At 43.1% G+C, this 21216-nt stretch overlaps 6 protein-coding genes across 6 annotated transcripts; 2 read left to right on the forward strand and 4 right to left on the reverse strand.

Annotated features, from left to right (window-relative positions):
• Nucleotides 1–2958: 2958 nt before the first annotated feature.
• Nucleotides 2959–3905, reverse strand: LACBIDRAFT_328143 (uncharacterized protein; the record flags this gene model as incomplete). The annotated part of the gene is made up of 4 exons (XM_001882182.1): nucleotides 2959–2973; nucleotides 3252–3436; nucleotides 3463–3486; nucleotides 3542–3905. 4 exons carry the CDS (start codon nucleotides 3903–3905, stop codon nucleotides 2959–2961), a joined length of 588 nt encoding a protein of 195 aa, XP_001882217.1.
• Nucleotides 3906–4297: 392 nt separating this feature from the next.
• LACBIDRAFT_328144 (uncharacterized protein) lies at nucleotides 4298–5418 on the forward strand (the record flags this gene model as incomplete). Its single annotated transcript, XM_001882051.1, has 4 exons — nucleotides 4298–4314; nucleotides 4646–4722; nucleotides 4925–5141; nucleotides 5313–5418. 4 exons carry the CDS (start codon nucleotides 4298–4300, stop codon nucleotides 5416–5418), a joined length of 417 nt encoding a protein of 138 aa, XP_001882086.1.
• A 4219-nt stretch (nucleotides 5419–9637) lies between these two features.
• LACBIDRAFT_299034 (uncharacterized protein) lies at nucleotides 9638–14897 on the reverse strand (the record flags this gene model as incomplete). Its single annotated transcript, XM_001882183.1, has 13 exons — nucleotides 9638–9849; nucleotides 9903–10325; nucleotides 10402–10581; nucleotides 10658–10960; nucleotides 11020–12016; nucleotides 12066–13603; nucleotides 13655–13810; nucleotides 13865–14045; nucleotides 14115–14165; nucleotides 14221–14445; nucleotides 14494–14606; nucleotides 14663–14805; nucleotides 14860–14897. 13 exons carry the CDS (start codon nucleotides 14895–14897, stop codon nucleotides 9638–9640), a joined length of 4560 nt encoding a protein of 1519 aa, XP_001882218.1.
• Nucleotides 14898–16689: 1792 nt separating this feature from the next.
• On the reverse strand, nucleotides 16690–17200 carry LACBIDRAFT_299035 (uncharacterized protein; the record flags this gene model as incomplete). Its single annotated transcript, XM_001882184.1, has 3 exons — nucleotides 16690–16901; nucleotides 16956–17112; nucleotides 17198–17200. The coding sequence occupies 3 exons, from the start codon at nucleotides 17198–17200 to the stop codon at nucleotides 16690–16692; spliced, it is 372 nt and encodes a 123-aa protein (XP_001882219.1).
• A 300-nt stretch (nucleotides 17201–17500) lies between these two features.
• LACBIDRAFT_299036 (uncharacterized protein) lies at nucleotides 17501–18025 on the reverse strand (the record flags this gene model as incomplete). The annotated part of the gene is made up of 2 exons (XM_001882185.1): nucleotides 17501–17842; nucleotides 17918–18025. 2 exons carry the CDS (start codon nucleotides 18023–18025, stop codon nucleotides 17501–17503), a joined length of 450 nt encoding a protein of 149 aa, XP_001882220.1.
• A 136-nt stretch (nucleotides 18026–18161) lies between these two features.
• On the forward strand, nucleotides 18162–18335 carry LACBIDRAFT_299037 (uncharacterized protein; the record flags this gene model as incomplete). Its single annotated transcript, XM_001882052.1, has 1 exon — nucleotides 18162–18335. The coding sequence occupies one exon, from the start codon at nucleotides 18162–18164 to the stop codon at nucleotides 18333–18335; it is 174 nt and encodes a 57-aa protein (XP_001882087.1).
• Nucleotides 18336–21216: the final 2881 nt, after the last annotated feature.

Genomic DNA, 21216 nt, shown 5'->3' on the forward strand with positions numbered 1-21216 from the left:
GGTATATTTTATTATAGGTGCAATGGTTTTTATTTTTGAAAGGCTTTTTTTCAAATATTCTGATGTTCCACAACCCATGGCATTTTGGCCAAGTGGCCAATTGCACACCCTATGGAAATGAATAAGGTGGAACCTTCCAGGTCAATTTGATCTAAAACTACAGCCTGGGTTGCTTGGTGGGCAGTGACGGCGACAGTTGTGGCTGGTGGTGGCCGTTGGCGAGGGTGGTGATGTGGTGTGCCCAGTTGTTGTCGACGACGATGGTGGTGGTTAGAAGACAAATGTTGTGGATTGTTGGATGATGCGAAATCGAGCCTCGGTGTTTGCCGAGACTTGATTTGGGCATGGGTATATTAATGTTTATTAATATTATTGATTAGTAATGTGTATTCCGGACATTGCATTCTGGTTGCATTCCTTTTTGTCCATTCCAGGGACCATTCGAGGTCTTTACGCTGCCACTGCTTTTCCAAGCGGATAGTAAAATAAATTTATGTAGTTATAAAATATACTTTGTTTTTGAAACCTCAATGTCTTAAGGAATTTAGCATAAGGTCTGACCAGGGCCTGACTTGTTTAGATTTACTTATAAGAATTGCAGACTGGACACTGAAAGTCTGTTGGAAGTTGTGCCTTTTTTGCTTAGAAGTCCAGTGGAAGTCCAGCAGACTGAGAACTTAGCAATTATGACTGGTTTCTGCCTCTGTCCATTGGAAATCCAACGGAAGTCCAGCGGACATCCGACAGACACAGAATTCCAGCCAGTCCAACCATTTCTTGCTTCTAAATGGCTTGAGCAGACTTTCATTGGACTTTGCCTGGACTAGCAGTGGAATCCAGTCATGTCCAACAGAATCTGACGGTCTTCCGACGGACTGTCTGCTGAGTCCATCGGAAATGGCAGGGTCCATTGAAAGTCCATCGGATTCCATTGGACACACAGTGGGAGTGTAAAGTACTGGACCATTCCGGCTACTAATCAGGAATGACATCATTCCTGAGGAATATTTGTCCCCCGGAATGTCATTTTGGCTGGTGTCTCTGCCAAATTTGATTCCTCTGGATTCTGCTGGATTCTGCAGGAATGACCGGAATCCGGCAGGAATCAGTGGGGCATGATAAAGACCTCGACTGGTGATGCTTTCCCAAATAGCTCAAACTTGTAAACGATGTAGCTCAGTCATTTCTCCACCAATTTACACCACGACGGCGATGCGACACCATGACGACAACGCAACACGGCGACAATGCGCGCCCACATCGTCGACAATGCAACACAACGACAACGCGCGCCCATGTCGTCGAGCCTTCCCTCCCTTTTCCCCCCTTCCCTGTCCCCCCCCTTCATTGAGCCTATCTTTGTCCTAGTGATGAGCAGGGGTAACCCTGGGGTCAACTCAGGCTGACCCTGACCCTTACCCTCCAAAACCCTTGACCCTTGGCTGGGGTCAAGGGTTTTGGAGGGTAAGGGTAAGGGTATCTCAGGGGTTGGAGGGTAAGAAACCCCAGCAGGGTTTGAACAAGGGTTTGGAGCAAATCACTGCTCAAGCTTTATAGATAGTAAATAAATAGCAAGATGCCTGTGAAATACACATCATTCAAGTATATTTATGACAGTACACATGGTTTTTAGTAAATTATTGATGAAATATGAGGAATTCAGTGTATCTGAACAATACTAAGTGTTGCAAAGGTAGTGAGGCCTTTTTGGATGATATTTTATCTGATTCAATGTGATTTAAAATCATTTTATCTGGAGTACTTACCTTGATATTAGAGAAATGAAACCCCTAAAAAAAACCCTGAAAAACCCCTGACCCTTCAGAAGGGTCAAGGGTTTGTTGAGGGTCACAAAATCCTTACCCTGACCCTTACCCTCCTGACCCTTACCCCTGACCCTTGGAGGGTTGACAAACCCTTGCACATCACTACTTTGTCCTCTCCCCTCCCCTTTCTCTCCCCCTTCCTTGTCCATCTCCCCTCCCCTTTCTCTCCCCTTTCCTTTTCCCTCCCCCTTCCTTTTCCCTCCCCCCTTTGTCCCTCCCCCTCCCCCTTCCCTGTCCCTCCCCCTTCCTTGTCAATCCCCTATTCCTTGTCCCCCTTTCCTTTTCCCTTCCCCCCTCCCTCCTCCCCCCCCCCTTCCTTCTCCACCACTCTCTCTCCCTACCACTCCATCCCCTCTCCATCACTCTCCCCCACTCCCTCCCCCCTCCCTTTAACACTCAATGTAGTAGAATAGATTTATGTAGTTCTATCAAATACACTGTGATTCTCCCTATTCAAGTCTTAATATCATAAAGAATTCTTAGAAGTTATGAGCATAAGGTCTGAGTTGATTAAGTCACATGACATCTAGCTAAGCTTGGAATTTTCCATAATATACTCTAGGCTCCAAAATATGTGTTTTAGGCCATTCCTGTCCATTCCTGTGCCATTCCTGTCCATTCCTGTGGATTCCAGTGGATTCCTGTGCCATTCCTGTGGATTCCAGTGGAATGGCTCCATTCCTGCAGGAATCAGTGGGGCATGATGAAGTACTGCACCAGTCTGCCAAATTGGGAAGATGCCTGTTTTGGCCACAAGTTATAGATAGCCCAAACTTGTAAACAATGTAGCTCAGTCATTTCTCCACCAATTTACAAGAGGAAAAGTGCACCAGAATTGTATAGATATTCTCTATTCAAATGTATAAGAATATGCAGTATATTTCACTTTGGTGGCTATGCAGCACCTATTGGCCCAAGGTTGTCTCTCAAGCTATAGAGCTTCACAATGGATAGGATTTGGGCTTAGGTTTGCAGAGACGAAATCATCGATTACTATGTGGCCCCAATCCTACAGGTTCAGAAATTTAATTACTAGCCTTTAACCATGTTAAAGTACCGATCTTCGAGGGTATCTCAGCATAGGGGTCACAAATAAAATTTCTGGACCCGTAGATCGACTGGAATTTAAATTTTAAGTAAAGTCTGTCTGCAAATCATGTTCATACGTGCTGTTGTTGAAAAGTTATATTCCAATCTCTTCAGACTGCCTGATTTGGCAGGGAAAACAGACTGATTTCGCATTTTTGGAGCAATAAATGCAATTTCTACATGGAAAACTCTCTGAATGGATTCATTCACTTAGTTCAGCCAATCCCATTGCAAAAATATATATTGAATTGGTGTTGTAGAGAGTACAAGGTCAGTGTCTCAAGAAATTGGGCCTGTGACACTCTGTCACAGCATGTCACTGGTCATCACACATACCAAGGATTGTGCACCACCATTGGAACAGGCTTGGGAGATTTTGGTGCAAATGAAGGGGTGTAGCCAATATTGGAGAGTAAAGAGAGCCACACATCCATATGTTTGGACAATGCCACCAGGAAAGCTTGAAAGGTTGTGTGGGAGGTGATTCCGTTCAGATTGCAAGTAGCTCCCATGTACGGGACCTCAAAAGGGATGTCAAACAGCTCACAGAGTGTGGATTTACCTGTCTCAGCTGATGACATGTCAGGAATGGACACCAAGAATGTACAACAGCTCAGAGTGCTCACCTGAGGATTCTGAGCTTTCCAGCTCATCCACTTCACTCCCATTCTCCTTCTCTGCATCCTCTTGATCCAAGTCCTCATAATCACTGGCTTGGAAGCCCATGACATCGTCAAACACCTGGTCCATCGGTGCATGCTGCCTAACTCCCTTCAAGTTGAGAAGGGCATTGACAGCATCGTTCTCGACACTCAAAGGGAGGTTTGAGCCCTCGGAATTGTTGTCCTTCGATTTCTTGATGGGGTGCAGCTTCGGTTTGGGGCAGGTGACATCAATGTTGATGTTCTCCTTATTGTGCGAGGCTGAATCCGAAACTTTGCCCTTCTTTGTCCTGTGGGACCCCAAGCACTCGTTCTTGTTGGCTCCCATGACGATGCAGCAGTGTAGGGTGCCGGAGTGGTGTGAATGTGGAAACAGAGCAAAAAGACGTGCAATGACTGAATTTGGAAAGGGAGTGATGGGGCGTTGTCACTTATAGTGCAGTTGCAAAGCCAGTACATACTTCTACACAAAATAAATTATGGGGCAACCTAGGTGCATACTATTTGATTCTAACGCACCCAAAATCATAGCTTTAAGTTAGGTATTGGTGGAGAAATCCTTGCAGCAATCTCAGCACTGTCCCTACCTAGCCTCCAGCAGCAATATGATGTAGATTTCGTTTTCTTATAAAATAAACTATGGGGCAACCTAGAGCTCGCCGAGACAATTCCAAAACACTATAAATTATGTCTCTACACTAAGTATTTACAGAGAAAATCATGTTTGAAGATTCACAGTGATTTGAGACTTTGTTGTGACGTAATTGCAGCTGTGCCAACTATTTCAAAAACAGCAATAAAAACTCAGAAACAACGAAAGGCCAAAGGCTATTGGTAACATGGATGCATGTGCATCAACACATCAGGAAACATTAATCATTATATGATGCCATCTGTCAAATTGGTAGCCGGGCTGTAGAAAAGAAACACGTGAGATCATGCCAAGCTAAGAATAGCTACATTGGCTAACTCCACGTACACATCAAACACTGATGTGTTTGAAAATGAAAGACACAACACTACAAAATCTGTAGTGTTCACAGAGATAGACTACAAAATACATTTCAGTCACTCATTTTTGGGTACCTATGAGGTTATCCAATTCTTTGAATTATGGAACCTTGAAGGTACCCAATTCCAGAGTGGTATGACCTTCATACCAATTCCATTATACCATTCCACCTCATACCAGGTATGGTATGAGGTGGAATGGTATGGTATGGTATGTTCTGATATGGAATGGTATGTGGTTTCCATACCATGGTATGGTGGAATTGGTATGGAGGTCATACCAGTCTGGAATTACCTCCAAGGTTCCCTAATTCAAAGAATTGGATAACCTCATAGGTACCCAAAAATGGGTGACTGAAGTGCAGCTGCCAGCATTCAAGAAGGCATGGTGGGCATGGTGGAAGGGTTTGCAACCCATTGCACATGGAACAACTGAGGTGGAAGGGTTCCTGAATGCGACTCATCATGGCCATTTGCATGTGGAGGATGGATGGGCCTGTCTCCGTTGGCATGGGCAGAATGGCTGGTACACCATTCTTGCAACTGTGGTATGGTGGGTCACTACCCTTGGAGATGACTGTTCATCCAATGCTGGATGGGTGGCCACTGTGGAGGATGTTAGCTTGGCTTTGTCTGGGGTTCTAGGCTCATCAGATTCGAGCTCATCAAGGTACATTTCGTTATTAGTATTGATCCGCCTTGACACTATTTGACACCACTCTAGTCTCATTCCTCAAAAGCCCACTGCTTTGTCTTCCATAAAGTGTGCACGCTCGAATCTCGTTCCTCAGAAGCTGGCCACTACCCCTTCCAAGAAGCACAAAGTCTAGTGCATGGAATCAAGCCACTTGCCTGCTGTTTATTCATCTCCACCTATCTATTTTTTGCTAGTGTCTTGAACTTTGATAATTACCATCTCATTGTATTGTATCTTTCATATTGTATCTTCTTGTCATATCGTATCTTGTTGTATAAAATTTCTTGTTACAAATGTTGGAGCTCTGGGCCCTCATCTTTGAACTTAAAGATTGAAATGAGCTTGTAAAAACATAAATTATGATGGTGAGTGACACAGAAAATTTCAAACAAAAAGATTTCAGTGTATCCTAACCAGTACAATGATTTTGCACTCTGAGAAAGCTCTGAGGATCTTTCGCAAAAAAAGGGGAGGGAGGGACAGCAGTCACATGATGTTTTGTTGAACTTCAAGTTGAAGTCACACAAGCGTCGCTCTGCAACACCATTTTGCCATCGTTCACCCTGTGGCATAGATTACATCTAGGCAACAGCTAATCAGTAGTTTAGCCAATGATAAGATATACATACTGGTGTGGCACGCCTGCTGAGCACCCCAGGTGAAATAGAAAGAAAAATAACAACAAACATATGAGTACAACAAATATATGAGCATGGAAGGACAGAAATCATATGGCAGACGTGTCAACAGAAGTAAACACATCTTCCGCCTGTCATTAATGGATAGTGGATTGATATTGATGGCGGAACAGCAGTATTACATCAAAATGATGATATTTGATGGCAGAACCAACAACAATCAAAACAAGAATCACATTTTGATCCCAAAACAATCCAAAGAACTGTGATTCTTTTCTGTGGAACAAAAACCTATTTCAGGGGCTAATTTACTGACAAAAACCAATTTTTTTTTCGAAATTCAGAAGGTCAACATTTATAAAAACAGAATGCACAAAAGATTGCTTATTGAGAGAATGCATCATTGCATGGCCTGGGCTATAGGACCTTGTGTGTGTACACAGGGCTTTTTGGTAATTTAGTACAGCCTAGGCTGAAAGTACAGTATATTCATTCCTTGCTCTACCAAGATAAACAAGGAAGAGACCGCTAAACCTTTAAGCATATCATCACTCAATACGGACTACCCCAACAAGTAATTACGGATCGTGACTCAAGATAGCACAATGACTTTTGGGGTGAGATTTGTCGTTTGGTGGGTACAAAGAGATCATTGACTACAGCTTATCACCCCCAGGCTGATGGACAAATCAAAATCTTGAACCAGACCATTGAAATTGCCCTACGTGCTTATATCGGACCATCAAGGAATGATTGGGAACAGCACCTTGACCCTCTTTCTCTGGCCTATAACTCCTCCCCTCATACTGCAACAACCTTCGCACTGGCATATCTTTTGCATGGATTTGCACCAATCACAGCCAATACATTGATCAACCCACTGTCACATATTCCTCGACCCTCTGGTTGGGACTCTGGAGAAGGATTCAATCAGAAGGCCATGGAAATGTGGGAGAATTTTGAGGGCAATTGTACACAAGCAAAGGAAGCATTACTGCTTTCCCAAGTCCATCAACAGAAAGCATATAATAAAGGTTGGTCAATCAAGGAATTTAATGAGGGAGATTTGGTCATTCTTAATCCTCATTCTCTAGATCTACTTAAAACTAAAAAAGGAAGAGGAAGTGAATTGTTAATGAGGTATGATGGGCTGTTTGAGATCATCTGTAAGCTAAGTCCAGTGACTTATCAGTTGCATCTTCCGGTGTCTTATGGAATTCACCCTATTATCAACATCACCCACCTTGAAGAATACAAGTCATTGCCCCCCACCCTTGGTGATTGACCAACTAAATGATTGAATCATCAAGATTTTAATGAGCTCCCAGAATTCGAAGTCGAGGCCATCATTGGGGAGAGACTGCATAAAACTAGAGTGGGCAGGTGCACTTGAGAATTCAAGGTACACTTTATGGGTTACAGCCCAGACTTTGATGAGTGGCTACCTCCTAGAAACTTGAGGAATGCCCCATAACTCTTGGCTCACTGGCAGGCTACAAAGAACTCGAAAACCACAAAGGACCACAAGGCAGATATTGCTGCCTGACAGGCGCATGGTCACAAAGAGCAGTACTGGCCATAAACAATTTGGATTCTATTTAAACTCGCCCCCTGAGACCTTGTCAACTTACCATCCCAAAATTCATATGATATTACATTTCAACATGTCTGTCCTATCCACTATGTCGACTTTTGACCCTATGCCTACCCTCACTTTTATTCTTGCTCCACAATCTGGATCTGCTCACCTCAACACTATTCTTGGCAATCCATTCCTTCGTTCTTTGTTCCATACAGTTGTGTACTCAACTACCAACTTAGTCTCATCAATATCACAGTGCATTTGAATGATGACGCATGCACCACTTACACCCTCTTTGACAACCTTGCTGGTTCCCTTTTTAGCATCATTAAGAAACTTATACAAGTCATCAATTGTGCAGGCAATAATTTTAACCCCAATATCAACATTATGCCACTTCCTCTTAATCTTCCCAAACACTGTTGCCTCTCTCAGCATGCCAGATCCTGTTACCTCCTGGGGCACCCTTTTCTCTAGCATCAACCCACTTGCTCTAGAGTTCTACAGTGTTGCAAACATCTTTAAGATGTTCAAGAAATTGCAGAACATTGCTAATTTTCTGTTTGGATGGATTTCAGAGGTGGTTAGGGTTAGCATTATACAAGGACAAGGTTCTAAGTAGAACTTTGGGAGCTATTTTGGCTTAACCTTTGAGGAATTTCTTGGTAGGATTCACCCTATCATTCTAGGAAACCTGTACTGGAACACTCTTTCTGGGTTTGTTCAAAATTAGACACTGTTACCGCTAGGAAAGGTATGCTTGTGTTGCTGTTTGAATTTCGTCTCTCGAACTCATACATTCCTCAAAGACTTCAAATTCATTTTGAACTGTGCTACCCACGCTTCCAATACACAAGCCATTCGCTGCATGCATACTTGTCTCCTTTACAAGCCTGAACCTTACCCTCTAGTTAAGGAGTTCAACACTACTGGAGGATCTGACCTTACCAAGAAATTGAAGAATCTCTCCATTTGAAGTAATGTTTTATATCTTGTATTACCAAATTCCACATTTTACATACATCCAGACTGGGGGGGCCATGTTATAGTACATATCATTTCTACCTAGTTATGATGCTTCTTACATGGTCATTATTCTACTTAGCAAGTATGTAGTATTAAATATGTGAAGTGCATTGGGATGTGACATGAAGTTTATATTTGTTTAAAACCAAAGGATCTTTGTTTGTATGATTAGATCTCCGGGTTCAAACAAACATACTTCTAGACAATGGCTCAACCTATTTCAACTTAGAACCAAATGACTCACCACTGTCCACCTTTCTTGATCACAACATGAGTCAGAAAGACACATGTATACAGTCACATCACAACACTGTCTGGAAATCAGAAGACATACAAGAAATGAGTTCAAGCGTCAAGATGCATAAGTTTGAGTCACCGGATCAAGAACCACCAGAAAGGAAAGGAAGTCTGAGGAAGGTTCCAGCAGTTATGGAAACAAGTATATAAGATGTAGAACTACAAGATGTACAGTTTCGACTTTTCCAATCTATTGATTTAACCCCACATACTCATGTGCATTTTAAAACCTTAAGAAATATTTGTACAGGTTGTATAAATAATTCTTACACTTATCACTAATCAAATAGGGCATTCTATTAAGTGATAAATATTCAAACATCTTCAGGAGTCCTGAATGATAACTGAATAAGGATTATTCGCACACAAGATTGCAAAGTTACCTATCAATTTAAGAACTCTTTCTCTTCTTTAATTTAAATGCTACACAATTGATACGTGAACTTCAACAATCTTAAAATCATTATAGGGCTCCAGGAGCTTTCTGATAAATCTTTGCCCTATGTATTTGCTTCAATATCTTCTCATATCTCTGGGTCCATGTCTTACAATAAATTTTCTTTCTATCCTAAAGAAATACACCTATCATGATGCAGTACATATAATTTCAGACTCAAATCTCTGTATACAATTGAAATATGTATGGACATATTCAGATTCTTTCAGTAATCAAATGAAGAAAGCCAAGGTAAGATACACTGATGACACACTCTATCTGTCTGCAGTTCCAGTGTTTTCAAAAGTCAAGGGCCCAGTAACTGTAGCTATATTTGTAAAATGCTGAATGATATTTAACCACTGGAAACCTGCTATGGAAAGGTCTTGCACAAGTGCCAGTCAGTTCCTGATACAAATTCATCAAAAACAAGCTTTGCAGTATAGGTTCCAATGACAAGTTGTTGTCTGGGTTGCCATTGAAGGCCTGATTTGTGCCAAGGTGGTATCCAAAGTAATAGATCTTCTGTATGTGTGCAGAGCCATCCAGTGGATTTGAGGTGAGATTGGTTAAGAATAGAAAAGTCTAAAAGTAAACATAAATGATATATTATAGAATTGAAAGAGGTGGAAACAGACCATTTTTATCAGAACAATCCTTGCAAATTTTATTGGTGTCATCTTTTAATTTGGAAATGATGTCAGGCAAGGTGTCACAGTCTGTGTGGCCTTTGAATGGATGTGAGACAAGCTTTCCTGTCTGTGAATCCCATAATCTGATAGTTTTGTCAAATGACCCTGAAACAATGTATTTTCCATCAGGTGAGAATGCAACAGAGGCAACACGGTCTGTGTGGCCTTCAAATGGATGTGAGACAAGCTTTCCTGTCTGTGGATCCCACAATCTGATAGTTTTGTCCCATGACCCTGAAACAATGTACTTTCCATCAGGTGAGAATGCAACAGAGGTAACATAATATGTGTGGCCTTCAAATGGATGTAAGACAAGCTTTTTTGTCTGTGAATCCCACATTCTGATAGTTTTGTCCCATGACCCTGAAACTATGTATTTCCATCAGGTGAGAATGCAACAGAGACAACATATCCTGTGTGGCCTTCAAATGGATGTGAGACAAGCTTTTTTGTCTGTGAATCCCATAATCTGATAGTTTTGTCACATGACCCTGAAACGATGTATTTTCCATCAGGTGAGAATGCAACAGAGGCAACATATCTGTGTGGCCTTCAAATGGATGTAAGACAAGCTTTTTTGTCTGTGAATCCCATAATCTGATAGTTTTGTCACATGACCCTGAAACTATGTATTTGCCATCAGGTGAGAATGCAACAGAGCAACATAAGCTGTGTGGCCTTCAAATGGATGTGAGACAAGCTTTCCTGTCTTTGTATCCCATAATTTGATAGTGTTGTCATATGACCCTGAAACAATGTATTTTCCATCAGGTGAGAATGCAACAGAGTCACAGCCTGTGTGTGGCCTTCAAATGGATGTGAGACAAGCTTTCCTGTCTGTGAATCCCACAATCTGATAGTTTTGTCTGATGACCCTGAAACAATATATTTTCCATCAGGTGAGAATGCAACAGAGGTGACATAATATGTGTGGCCTTCAAATGGATGTAAGACAAGCTTTTTTGTCTGTGGATCCCATATTCTGATAGTTTTGTCACATGACCCTGAAACAATGTATTTGCCATCAGGTGAGAATGCAACAGAGGAACATAATGTGTGTGGCCTTCAAATGGATCTGAGACAAGCTTTCCTGTCTTTGGATCCCATAATCTGATAGTGTTGTCATATGACCCTGAAACAATGTATTTTCCATCAGGTGAGAATGCAACAGAGGTGACATAATATGTGTGGCCTTCAAATGGATGTAAGACAAGCTTTTTTGTCTGTGAATCCCATATTCTGATAGTTTTGTCAAATGACCCTGAAACAATGTATTTTCCATCAGGTGAGAATGCAACAGAGGTGACATAATGTGTATGGCCTTCAAATGGATGTAAGACAAGCTTTTTTGTCTGTGAATCCCATAATCTGATAGTTTTGTCAAATGACCCTGAAACAATGTATTTGCCATCAGGTGAGAATGCAACAGAGGTGACATAATGTGTATGGCCTTCAAATGGATGTAAGACAAGCTTTTTTGTCTGTGGATCCCATAATCTGATAGTTTTGTCAAATGACCCTGAAACAATGTATTTGCCATTGGGTGAGAATGCAACAGAGGTGACATAATGTGTGTGGCCTTCAAATGGATCTAAGACAAGCTTTCCTGTCTTTGCATCCCATAATCTGATAGTTTTGTCCCATGACCCTGAAACTATGTATTTTCCATCATGTGAGAATGCAACAGAGGTGACATGGTCTGTGTGGCCTTCAAATGGATCTAAGACAAGCTTTCCTGTTTGTGGATCCCATAATCTGATAGTTCTGTCAAATGACCCTGAAACTATGTGCTTTCCATCAGGTGAGAATGCTACAGACAAAACTTCCCCCACATGGCCTTGCAAAATACTACTGATGGATGGCCATATTTTCTGTTCTCCTCTTGTCACATGGACTACCTGAGTAAAGTGACAAGAATACATTTTTGCAATCACAGAGGTGCTTGGCAACATTGGCAGAGCAGATATATATATATGAGGTGCACTATGAGCTATAGGTTCAAAAAAGGTGGTTACAACCTTCATAGCATCCTCAATGAACATTCTGGCATTTACATCTGTCTGAAAATAAGTTAGACAATTTATAGAGGTGTTCACAGAATCACTGCACCTTTTTCCAGTGTAATAATGAAGAAAGTATGTCATGTGCAATATTTACTTTACTTGTAACACTCAACACTTCTAACCAATAGAGAAATTGATTATATAGAAAGTGGTGAAGACCTTCCAGAACTTCAATACTAGATGTCACCCACAAAAGATGGGCTGCAAAAAAATAGGATGCATAAATCAGTTGAGATGAGACCTTTTCTTTGACTTTCCCCAGTATATTAATTTCAGGATCATCATTTGCTTTATATGATGTAGGCAGTTGGCATATGTTAAAGTGAAGCTCTGTCCTAAGTATGTGTAGAGTTGTGATAGCAAATTCTTTCTCAGCCTCATCAATATTGATAAAGAATTCCCCACTTCGTGAATTGCATGTGAGGTAGTCATAAAAGGAGCTATGCAATGGCTTTATTGCAACATCATTCGCATTGATCCCAGAAAGCAAACAACCCAATGGTCCAATTATTGCCTTTATCTCATCCATCCATGCTGGTTTGTCTACATGCATTTTTGACAAAGTTGATAAAGGTAGTGGTTCTTTTGCTGTTAAAATTCTTCCCATAACTGATCTGTATCTGTTCATGGCTTTTGAATCATTTCCTTGAAAAGCTTGATTGAGAACTTCATGATACAGATTATCTAAGCCACTTCTGGTCTCAAGAAAAGATTCCAGATGCTCATATGGAAGCTTGCCTCCATATGGATTCATAATATAATGACATGTAACAGCTGCCCACTGAAAGAGGCCTTCTGAACTTTTCACAAGCAGACTGCACCATTCATGATTTGGCCATCTGGCTTCAAGCCCAGATTTTATGTCTGACAGCTTATGTTCAATGTAAAGAGAAAGATCAAGCTCATTAAGCTTATTCTCCATTTCTGCAGCATCCACATGCTTGTGCTTGATATATGAATGTTGGTATACTGGCTGAAGAGCCTTAGAAACATCAGGTTCAAGATGTGTAGTAATCAGAATCCGAAAGTTTTTAGGTAACTCTGCAGCTCTGCCAATAAGTATATCTAATAGTGGTTTTCTTTCAATGTGACTACCACTCTCATCCAGAGCATCAATCACAATGACAATAGGCCCCACAGTAGTCAAAGCTGCAGCAGGCTTTACAATGAAGTTGTCAAACTGCTCTTTTACTGCCGAAGTAGAGCACAAAGCACGATTTCCAGTAACAACAGAGCACAGAGCAGATTTCCAGGCAGCATCTAGATCAGAAAGATCCTGAGAGATAGTACTGAATAGATATCTTATGCTTCGATTTGCCTGATCAGCTCGATCAAAACAGTATGAAGATCCCAGACGACCCAGATTGTGAAAATGCTTAGCAATGGTATGAGCAATGGCTGATTTTCCAAACCCTGCAGCAGCACTAAAGAAGAGTATGCGAGGTGTACCCTCACCATCTGGGCTATTTATCCAGTCTGTCAGTTCATCAATCAAGGCTACACGAGTTCCAGGAAGACACTGCTTGTCTGAATCAAACCGAGCATTCTTAGCATAGTACATGTCCTTGAGATCTGCAGTTGCATCTGAAACTCCAAACATTAATCAAAATATCTTGAGGAAACAATATGATTTACCCAGTTTGTCCACAGTGTTGACAACTCGCAGAACTATAAGTTGGGTCTCACAAACAGCATGCTGAGTAAAAGCCAATTTCAACTTCTTGAATTGATCCTGGAAATTTTCAATTTTCTGGTCTGCATCTGAGATTAAATTCTTTCCAGTTCTCTTCCCTTTGAAAAGGCAAAGAGATAAGAATCAACACAAGAAAATAAAATATAACTTACAAAAGTTGGGATCACTAGCATATTGGCGAATGAAATAGCCACATTCTATGGTTTGCTGGGCTAAAGATGTGACAATCTTCCTCTGTGGTTCATCATACTTGGATGGATCTGTTCCTTTGAGGAATGCATACAAGGCTTGCATATCTTGGACAAGATCAGTAATTTTACCATCACAGTCAATCTGATGCAAAATGGTCTGACAAATTTATAAGATTCAGTAAATGAAAGATCACTCTACCACTTGACAAACCTTGGGAATGACAGACAGTATGCCCCATGCAGCCTTGATATATGGGTGAAACTATATTGAGAATAATAATTGGAATCCTAAATTATGAGGAATATTGACAGCTTACCTCTGATAACTTGTCTGCAATTCTAATGAAAGCTTGAATATGCTCAACAAGCAAACCATAGTTGGTAGAGAAAGAGTCTGAAGCAACTATATCAACACCAATGTTAAGAGCAGAAACAGTATTCTGAGGGCCAGTTTTCATCTTCATATGAGCAACCTCAGCCAGTTCTAAAGCAGGACTGATATCCAAAATAGCTTGAGTTGTGGGATCAGCAGCCATAGAAAGCTTTTAGGCTGTTAGATAATCTTTTCAAGGACAGCAAAGACCTCTTACAATTGGGCTCAAGATTGGAAAGCTATGTTCCAAAGTGGATATAGAGAACTCAATGATGGTGTTTCCCATTGGCAAGCCTGGGTCACTTGGCTTATTCAGAAGGCGACTAATTTCTAGATATATAGACAGTTAGAGAATCAAAGTCTACAATGAGAAGACACAGACAAACCTTTAGACGAAGCTCCCCCGAGCAGCAAGAGAATTTCTTCTTTCATTATTCCTATAAGTTCATTCCCATGAGCAAAGGCCCGGCCAATCCGACGGGGAGTCTTGTAAACCCGACAAATTAGATCGGATGATTGTGAGGTATTGCTTGGTGACGATAAGAATTTCAACACAGCTTGAAGTAGAAGAAATAATACACACAATGAAAGCGTGTCGGACCACGCTGGATCCGCCGACATGTCGCTCTTTCCCGTTTCCTGTGTATCTCCACCAACAGTGAACTGTACATAATGCTTGTGTTGACGAAGCGGCCCCTGAGGTATATTGTTGACTTTGATGTCTGCAGCGGGACGGCAATTCAGTCAATGTCCATCCGAGCTGGCGGTCCACCTTGCCTTTGATCTCAATCGCGATCCCGGGATCGGAGGACGCAATACTGGAATGGGTGGTCGAACGTTGGTGAAGATGTAAGGTGGAACAAAAATAGAGGGACTAACGTAGGATCGGTGTTCGCGTTCGAAGTTGTATTCATTGTTTCGGTTCTGCAAGATGAAGGTTAGAAGCAAGATTGCTAGGCGCTCAGAAGACAACGTGTGGTTTGTTTGTTTGTATCGAAGTAAATTAAAGTAAATAACTCCCCTTTTTCGGACTTCCAGTCATGTGCATGATCGCTTGGCGCTCAAGCGCTCAAGTACTCTCCTCATTTAATCTATGGATACGATTACCTCTGTCTGGACACAGCATGTGCAGTGCTTCCGCATACAAGCTATGGCTCGTGGAAATGCCCGATTCAAGTAATCAACTGCTAGGACGCCCACCGGGTTATGGGCCTGGTCGTCAGTGGTAAGCCGCTGTGATTCTTACGCTGGCTTCAATAGAAACGCTGACTGTGACGGTAGGATAGTCTCATATCTCCTCTGCAGGATCCATTACCCACGTCCTGAATCACGTCTACTTGAAGCTCCAATTCTCACCTTGCCGTAGATCGGTAAATGAGCGTATGCCTATGTGTTGCATCGAAGACCCTCAACAGATCTCGAAACCTGGTTGTCGGAGTGGGGGGCGACGACGAATCTCGTGGTTTCTCTATATTGGTGCGTCGAATCCTCGTCATCTTCGCAATTCTGGTTGAATACCATATATGCTACGGTTTGGCCGGAGTTAGAAGTTGAAGGCCGTTGGCCCCCCTGCGGCGTCGTTCTTCGCTGGCGGGAGATCACATATACTCCCTAAATCCGCTCAAAACGGCAGTGGAGGTCCAGTCCTGTTCGTCGTCCTCAATGAAACCAGCCGAGCCGCAAGCATCAGACCTCCAAAAGCAGCGGCTCTACCAAGGGAGGGCTTTCCAGCGCGTATGGACCTTTTGTTGACCAAGAAGGTCTTCGCCACGTCACGGCAGCCAAATCGTCTTATTTCGCAGCTACGAGCCACCGCAAGCTTTCTTAATACTAGCCATCTACCTTTCTACCAGGGCTTCAGCCGAATTCCCTCCCTTTACCGGGCTCCATCTCCAAACTCTACTCTGACAACACACGGGGTCGCGGGATGGGGTGGCCGATATTACAGTTCCGGCATTTCACTTTCCTGGACTCGGACGCTCCGAGATGAAGATGACTCCTCATCACTTCAAGTCTTGGTTGCTTTTCCTTTTCTTGCTCCTCTATCGAAAATCTAGGGATCCTTGATTCATCGCATCCTTTGCAAGTCAATACACGATGTTATGGTTAAGTTGTTCTTCAACAGTCGAGGCCGTTGCGCCAGCCGCTCCTTTGATCCCTTCTATTTCCACCTACTAGAATTTACTAGGTACCCCCACACTCCCTTCATTTTACGGTCGGAAATGCAAACGTTATTGCACTAGCCTAGTTTCTATCTCCAACTTGAAGTTGCGCATGATAGAGTCCAAGCCTCATGCCAAAGTATTGAGCCGGTGAAATTCTCTCATCCATACCCTTCTGGCGCGCCTGGCAGATGTATTTCTTCCCCTAGAATCGTCGCACTATGTTTACCTCTAAGCATTGGGCCCAAATGTTACAATACAAGCCACCCATCCTCTAATAACTCCCGTGCACTCGGCCGCATCTTCGGATCCAACATCAAGCATCTACGCAAGAACTTAGCGGCGTCTAGAATCTCATCCTCATCCTCATCACCGACTCCAAGCCTAAGTTCTCGCATAACGTCTTCAAATTCGAGTGTAGTCGTCGCAATTGTATCGGCGTTTTTTGTGTGAAGAAGCGTGCCTATGTCATTATAAGTCCATCAATCGTAACGTCGCTGAGGGAAAAAATGAGGACCTTGATCATCGAAATACTTCTCCCGATCCTCACACTCTCCAAGGAAATCAAGTGGGAACGGTCCTAACACTTCAACGATGTTTTGTAAATAGAGTTCGTGTGAGTAGGTATCGTGGTCTTGGTAGAGGAGGATGCGATTCGTGAGGAGCTCGAATACCTACATCGGATGCGTTAATTCAGTATCAGTATCAGTGGAAGCGATATAGGTAACGTACTCGGTGTCACAAAAAGTGACCGAGCACCATGACACGATGAAAGAGCAAGTAACGGCAATTTTAGAGGCAAAGGGTAGCCATACACCATTTTAATTTATACGATATGTATATACATACATCTTCTCTCATACACAAAATTTTTAGAGCTGTGGGTCGTGTTCTTCAGTTCAAATTGACCATTTGCGAACGGTCCAAATGTCAATAGCGGACTAGTCTCGTCCCCATCCGCTATAGAGTGTACGGCCCGACGGACCGTCGGAGTGTGAAAACACACGACGAAGAACACTCTATAACGTCTGGTGCATTTGGTAGGCAAAACCACCCATCGAGTCACAGCGTGACAAGACGTAACAATTTCGTGTAGGCAGCACACACAAAACCTGTTACAAACTGTGATTTTTTGCGCAGTGTAATACAGTAATTGTAGTGTTTGTCTTTATGAGCAGCTATGATGAAAAAAGTGTGCTCTATACCAGCCAGCCTAGGGAGCCCAAGATGGAGCCAAGGTGTAACATAGCCCAAAACACTCCCTCCCAGCAACCCATCCTCCCAGCAACCCATCCTCCCAGTAACCCATCCTCTCAACACCCCCTTCCCCTCCCTACCATCACCCAACACTGACCCAATCCAAAATGGAGGAATATAGAGAGAAGATTTATATGCGTTAAGGAACTGTGATGTGAGCGTGACGTCAGCATCACATGTGGTAGATCATAGGAGTAATTGGGTCATTGGACTCGTTAGAGCTGACGTCGTTCCTCGGGACCTTTGGGCTGATGGGAATAGGTGTTTGGATTGTGTGCCGGGGGATTGGACACCTGGTGAAGGACTGCATGAGTTGAAAGTAGTGATCATGAGTTGAAAGTGGTGATGAGTTTGACAATGAGGGAGAGTCGACGGGGGATGCTTTGGAGGGGGATCAGAGGGGGATCAGAGGAAGAGCCGTCTTGGCCAGCCAGGTTGATGTTGCTGATAGTTCCGCTTGAGGGGGATGGGCGCCAGGTGGAAGGGAACTGATGTTAAGTTCTTGCATCGACAGCTGTGTCACTCTCAATGTTCAAGCTCAAGGGCAACGAGAAGGTCATCGAAAGGGGAGGGTTGTCGCGTCGGATTGGTCAGTCGTGGAAGGTCGGAAACAACGTTTTGCGCATCGGAACGTCCATAACGTAGAATTGGCGTACTTAGCGGTACCAGTGAATGTGTTACCGTTTGTCACGCTGTGACTCGATGGGTGGTTTTGCCTACCAAATGCACCAGACGTTCTGGTGGTCGTTCTGCAGTGTATTTTGAATCTCCGACGGTCCGTCGGGCCGACCACCACAACGGATGGGAACGAGACTATAGCGGACGACCATGGATATCGGAGTGTGACTTCGGGTGCGCGGATGATAGATGGTTGACGGAGATGGTCTCTCCCCGGCGCGTCGACGGGCGTGGCTGTTCATTTATCCCACCATCTCCATCACCATCATCTATTATAACAATTGGAAGTGGTGTTTTGATCTTTCTCACGGAGACAAACCCTGAGGACAAACCCTGAAGACAAACCTTACGTAACTACAATCAGTGCGCCATTCACCACATCCATGGACCAGTGGCAGCCTTGCATTTACCGTTACTTCTCCTCGCTGTGTTCAACGTGAGAGGGTACTAGGACTTGCAGGTTAGGACCATCTCTAGACTCTACCTCTTGCTTGCGTCGCCTTCTACTGCCCATGGGAAAAGAAACCTCTTCTTCGAGCACGATCCTTCGACACTTCAGCTTTGCACCTTCCTTCTGTTCTGACCATTTCACCCCTCCTCCTACTACTATCTGCCCTTGAAACATTAGACTAAGAAAATGTGTGTATTACGGTTGAATCTGGATCATTTTCTTTGTTTTGCTGAGTGAGCTCCCATCATGTGTGAATCTACGAGCAACATGTCGCCTCCTGTCGTGTTTCCAGTGCTCCTTGAGCCCTACAATCTTTGACAATGCTGCAGCGAGCACCCCCAGCATCTTCTGGAATGTTTGGACTACTGGGTCACTGCTTGCATATGATCATGAGGGTAGCACGTCCAAGTTGCGAACCAGATTTGAACAATATACAATATTCACTCTGCTCACCAGTGATCGATATGTGAGTATTTTACTCTTCTGTCCACTGGCAGAAATTCATATGTTGTTCACTAGGCCTGATGAAATTCCCAATACACTGCAACGACAGCAGAATCGGACTTGGACTTCGCCAATGACACGCCAATGCGAATGAGAGCCCTCGCTCACATCGCACTCCTGCGCCAAGACCTGAAACACCTACACCTCATCCCGGAGCTGCCAAGAGAGCAGGGATGAAATCACACCTATCAGACAGTGAAACTCGGCACAATGACCCTCAAGATAGGCATTCTACCTGCAATACCCAGGATGAAAGTCATGTCCCAGGTCAATGTGTCTCCAAAGGACCAGCGAGGAGGGTTGCAACAGCGAACAGGGTGTGTAGTGCTGAATGATTTGGTGCAAACTGAGCCTCATCTCCCCTTATTCAGATGCCACTTGCTCCGTTTCCTCATCATGCACTGTTGTCAACCCCCCACCTTCTACACAAATGGCGGTTGGTACCAATCATCAAATTATTTCACCCCAGGAGCAGGTGCAACGACCTCCAAGTAAGTAGTCAATATCTTGGGACAGCTGTTCCTCTCACTCCTGCTCAATTTGCAGATTCTATCCTTTGCTTTCTTTCGAGTATTTCTTACTAATTCCAATTATGAATTCAAACTTACGATGACTCCTTTTGGGTTTGATTTCAGTCAGGTAACTCCCAGCACATTGAAGAAGGCATGCAGATCAGAAGTGAACAGCCTGTCATTGCCTTCTCCTCAACCTCAATCCTAAACCTATATGTCTTTTTTTGTATTTAGTATTCTGAATCTCTTTGAGTTCAATTTATATCTACGCTTGAATGAATCCGAAGTCTCAAAAGACCCGTGCGGATGCATGGGTATCAGCTAGTCATCATCAAAAAAAGGCAAGATGTTGCTCACGCACCTTCACTATAATCCACCAACCGCACCTCAACATCCTCAACAGAATCACAAAGGCTGAAATACGGTAAAGGCTGTGAACATGAAAAAACAAGGGGTACTTTTAATGATGGAAGGGATAGAGGGGGGCCGTAGATGGCTGGAGGAACTGTCTTGAGGAATTGACTTATTCAAGAAGCCTTTGGTTCAGGTATTGAAAGAAGGATGTTCTCGGATTTGATGTCTTCAACATGGATTATTAGCATGGATAAGATTCAAGAATGGGTGCAGGGTAAGAGACGCACCAGTGTGAATACTTATACCCGCATTCACGATGAAGGTAATCCAGAGCGAGAAGAACCTGTTTTGTGATGCGCTTCACAATGCGCAGGGGGAGTGGCTGATCTGTCGAGTCCTCCCCAGGCACACGAAAGTTTTCTAATCTCGTGCTCAAGGCCTCAGTGACGAAACATATGTGATGGCCCGCCTCGCTCTTTGCGGTAAAACAATGTTGGAAAGTCAAACAGTGATTGAATCCGGGGCTGTTGGGGTTTGTATATTAACAGTTCCCCAGATAATGTAACTCTCATCCTATTGTATCCAGAGCCAGATGATCCATCCTGGCTAAAATTTACAGCCATTTTCATAACGATAGGCCTAATCTCGACCAAATACACATACAGGCGGAATCTAAAATTGGACGTGTAAGTTGTCGGATGATGACTCTATTTATGGTGCACCAGACTTAGTCACCACTACTTTTGTACAAAGAAATTTAAGGGTCCAAAATTTCACCTTTTTCTTATCCCTCTGGTAAAAATGCTTCTTTTGCAAAGGCGAACAAAACTACCAGACCGATTTTTATTTGCATCAAAACTGATGGAGATAAAATTCTTTGACGGCTGGGATTTGGCCGGATTACTATATATGGTATACAATTTCTATATTTGGGTAGACCCTGTCAGGGTTTACCAAGCTAATATTGGGTGACCCGTTGTCTAAAAATCCTCAGTAACCACGTAAAGCATCTTTTTGGACAA

Source organism: Laccaria bicolor, genomic scaffold, assembly GCF_000143565.1.
Source record: "Laccaria bicolor S238N-H82 LACBIscaffold_15 genomic scaffold, whole genome shotgun sequence".
Taxonomy (NCBI): Eukaryota; Fungi; Basidiomycota; class Agaricomycetes; order Agaricales; family Hydnangiaceae; genus Laccaria; species Laccaria bicolor.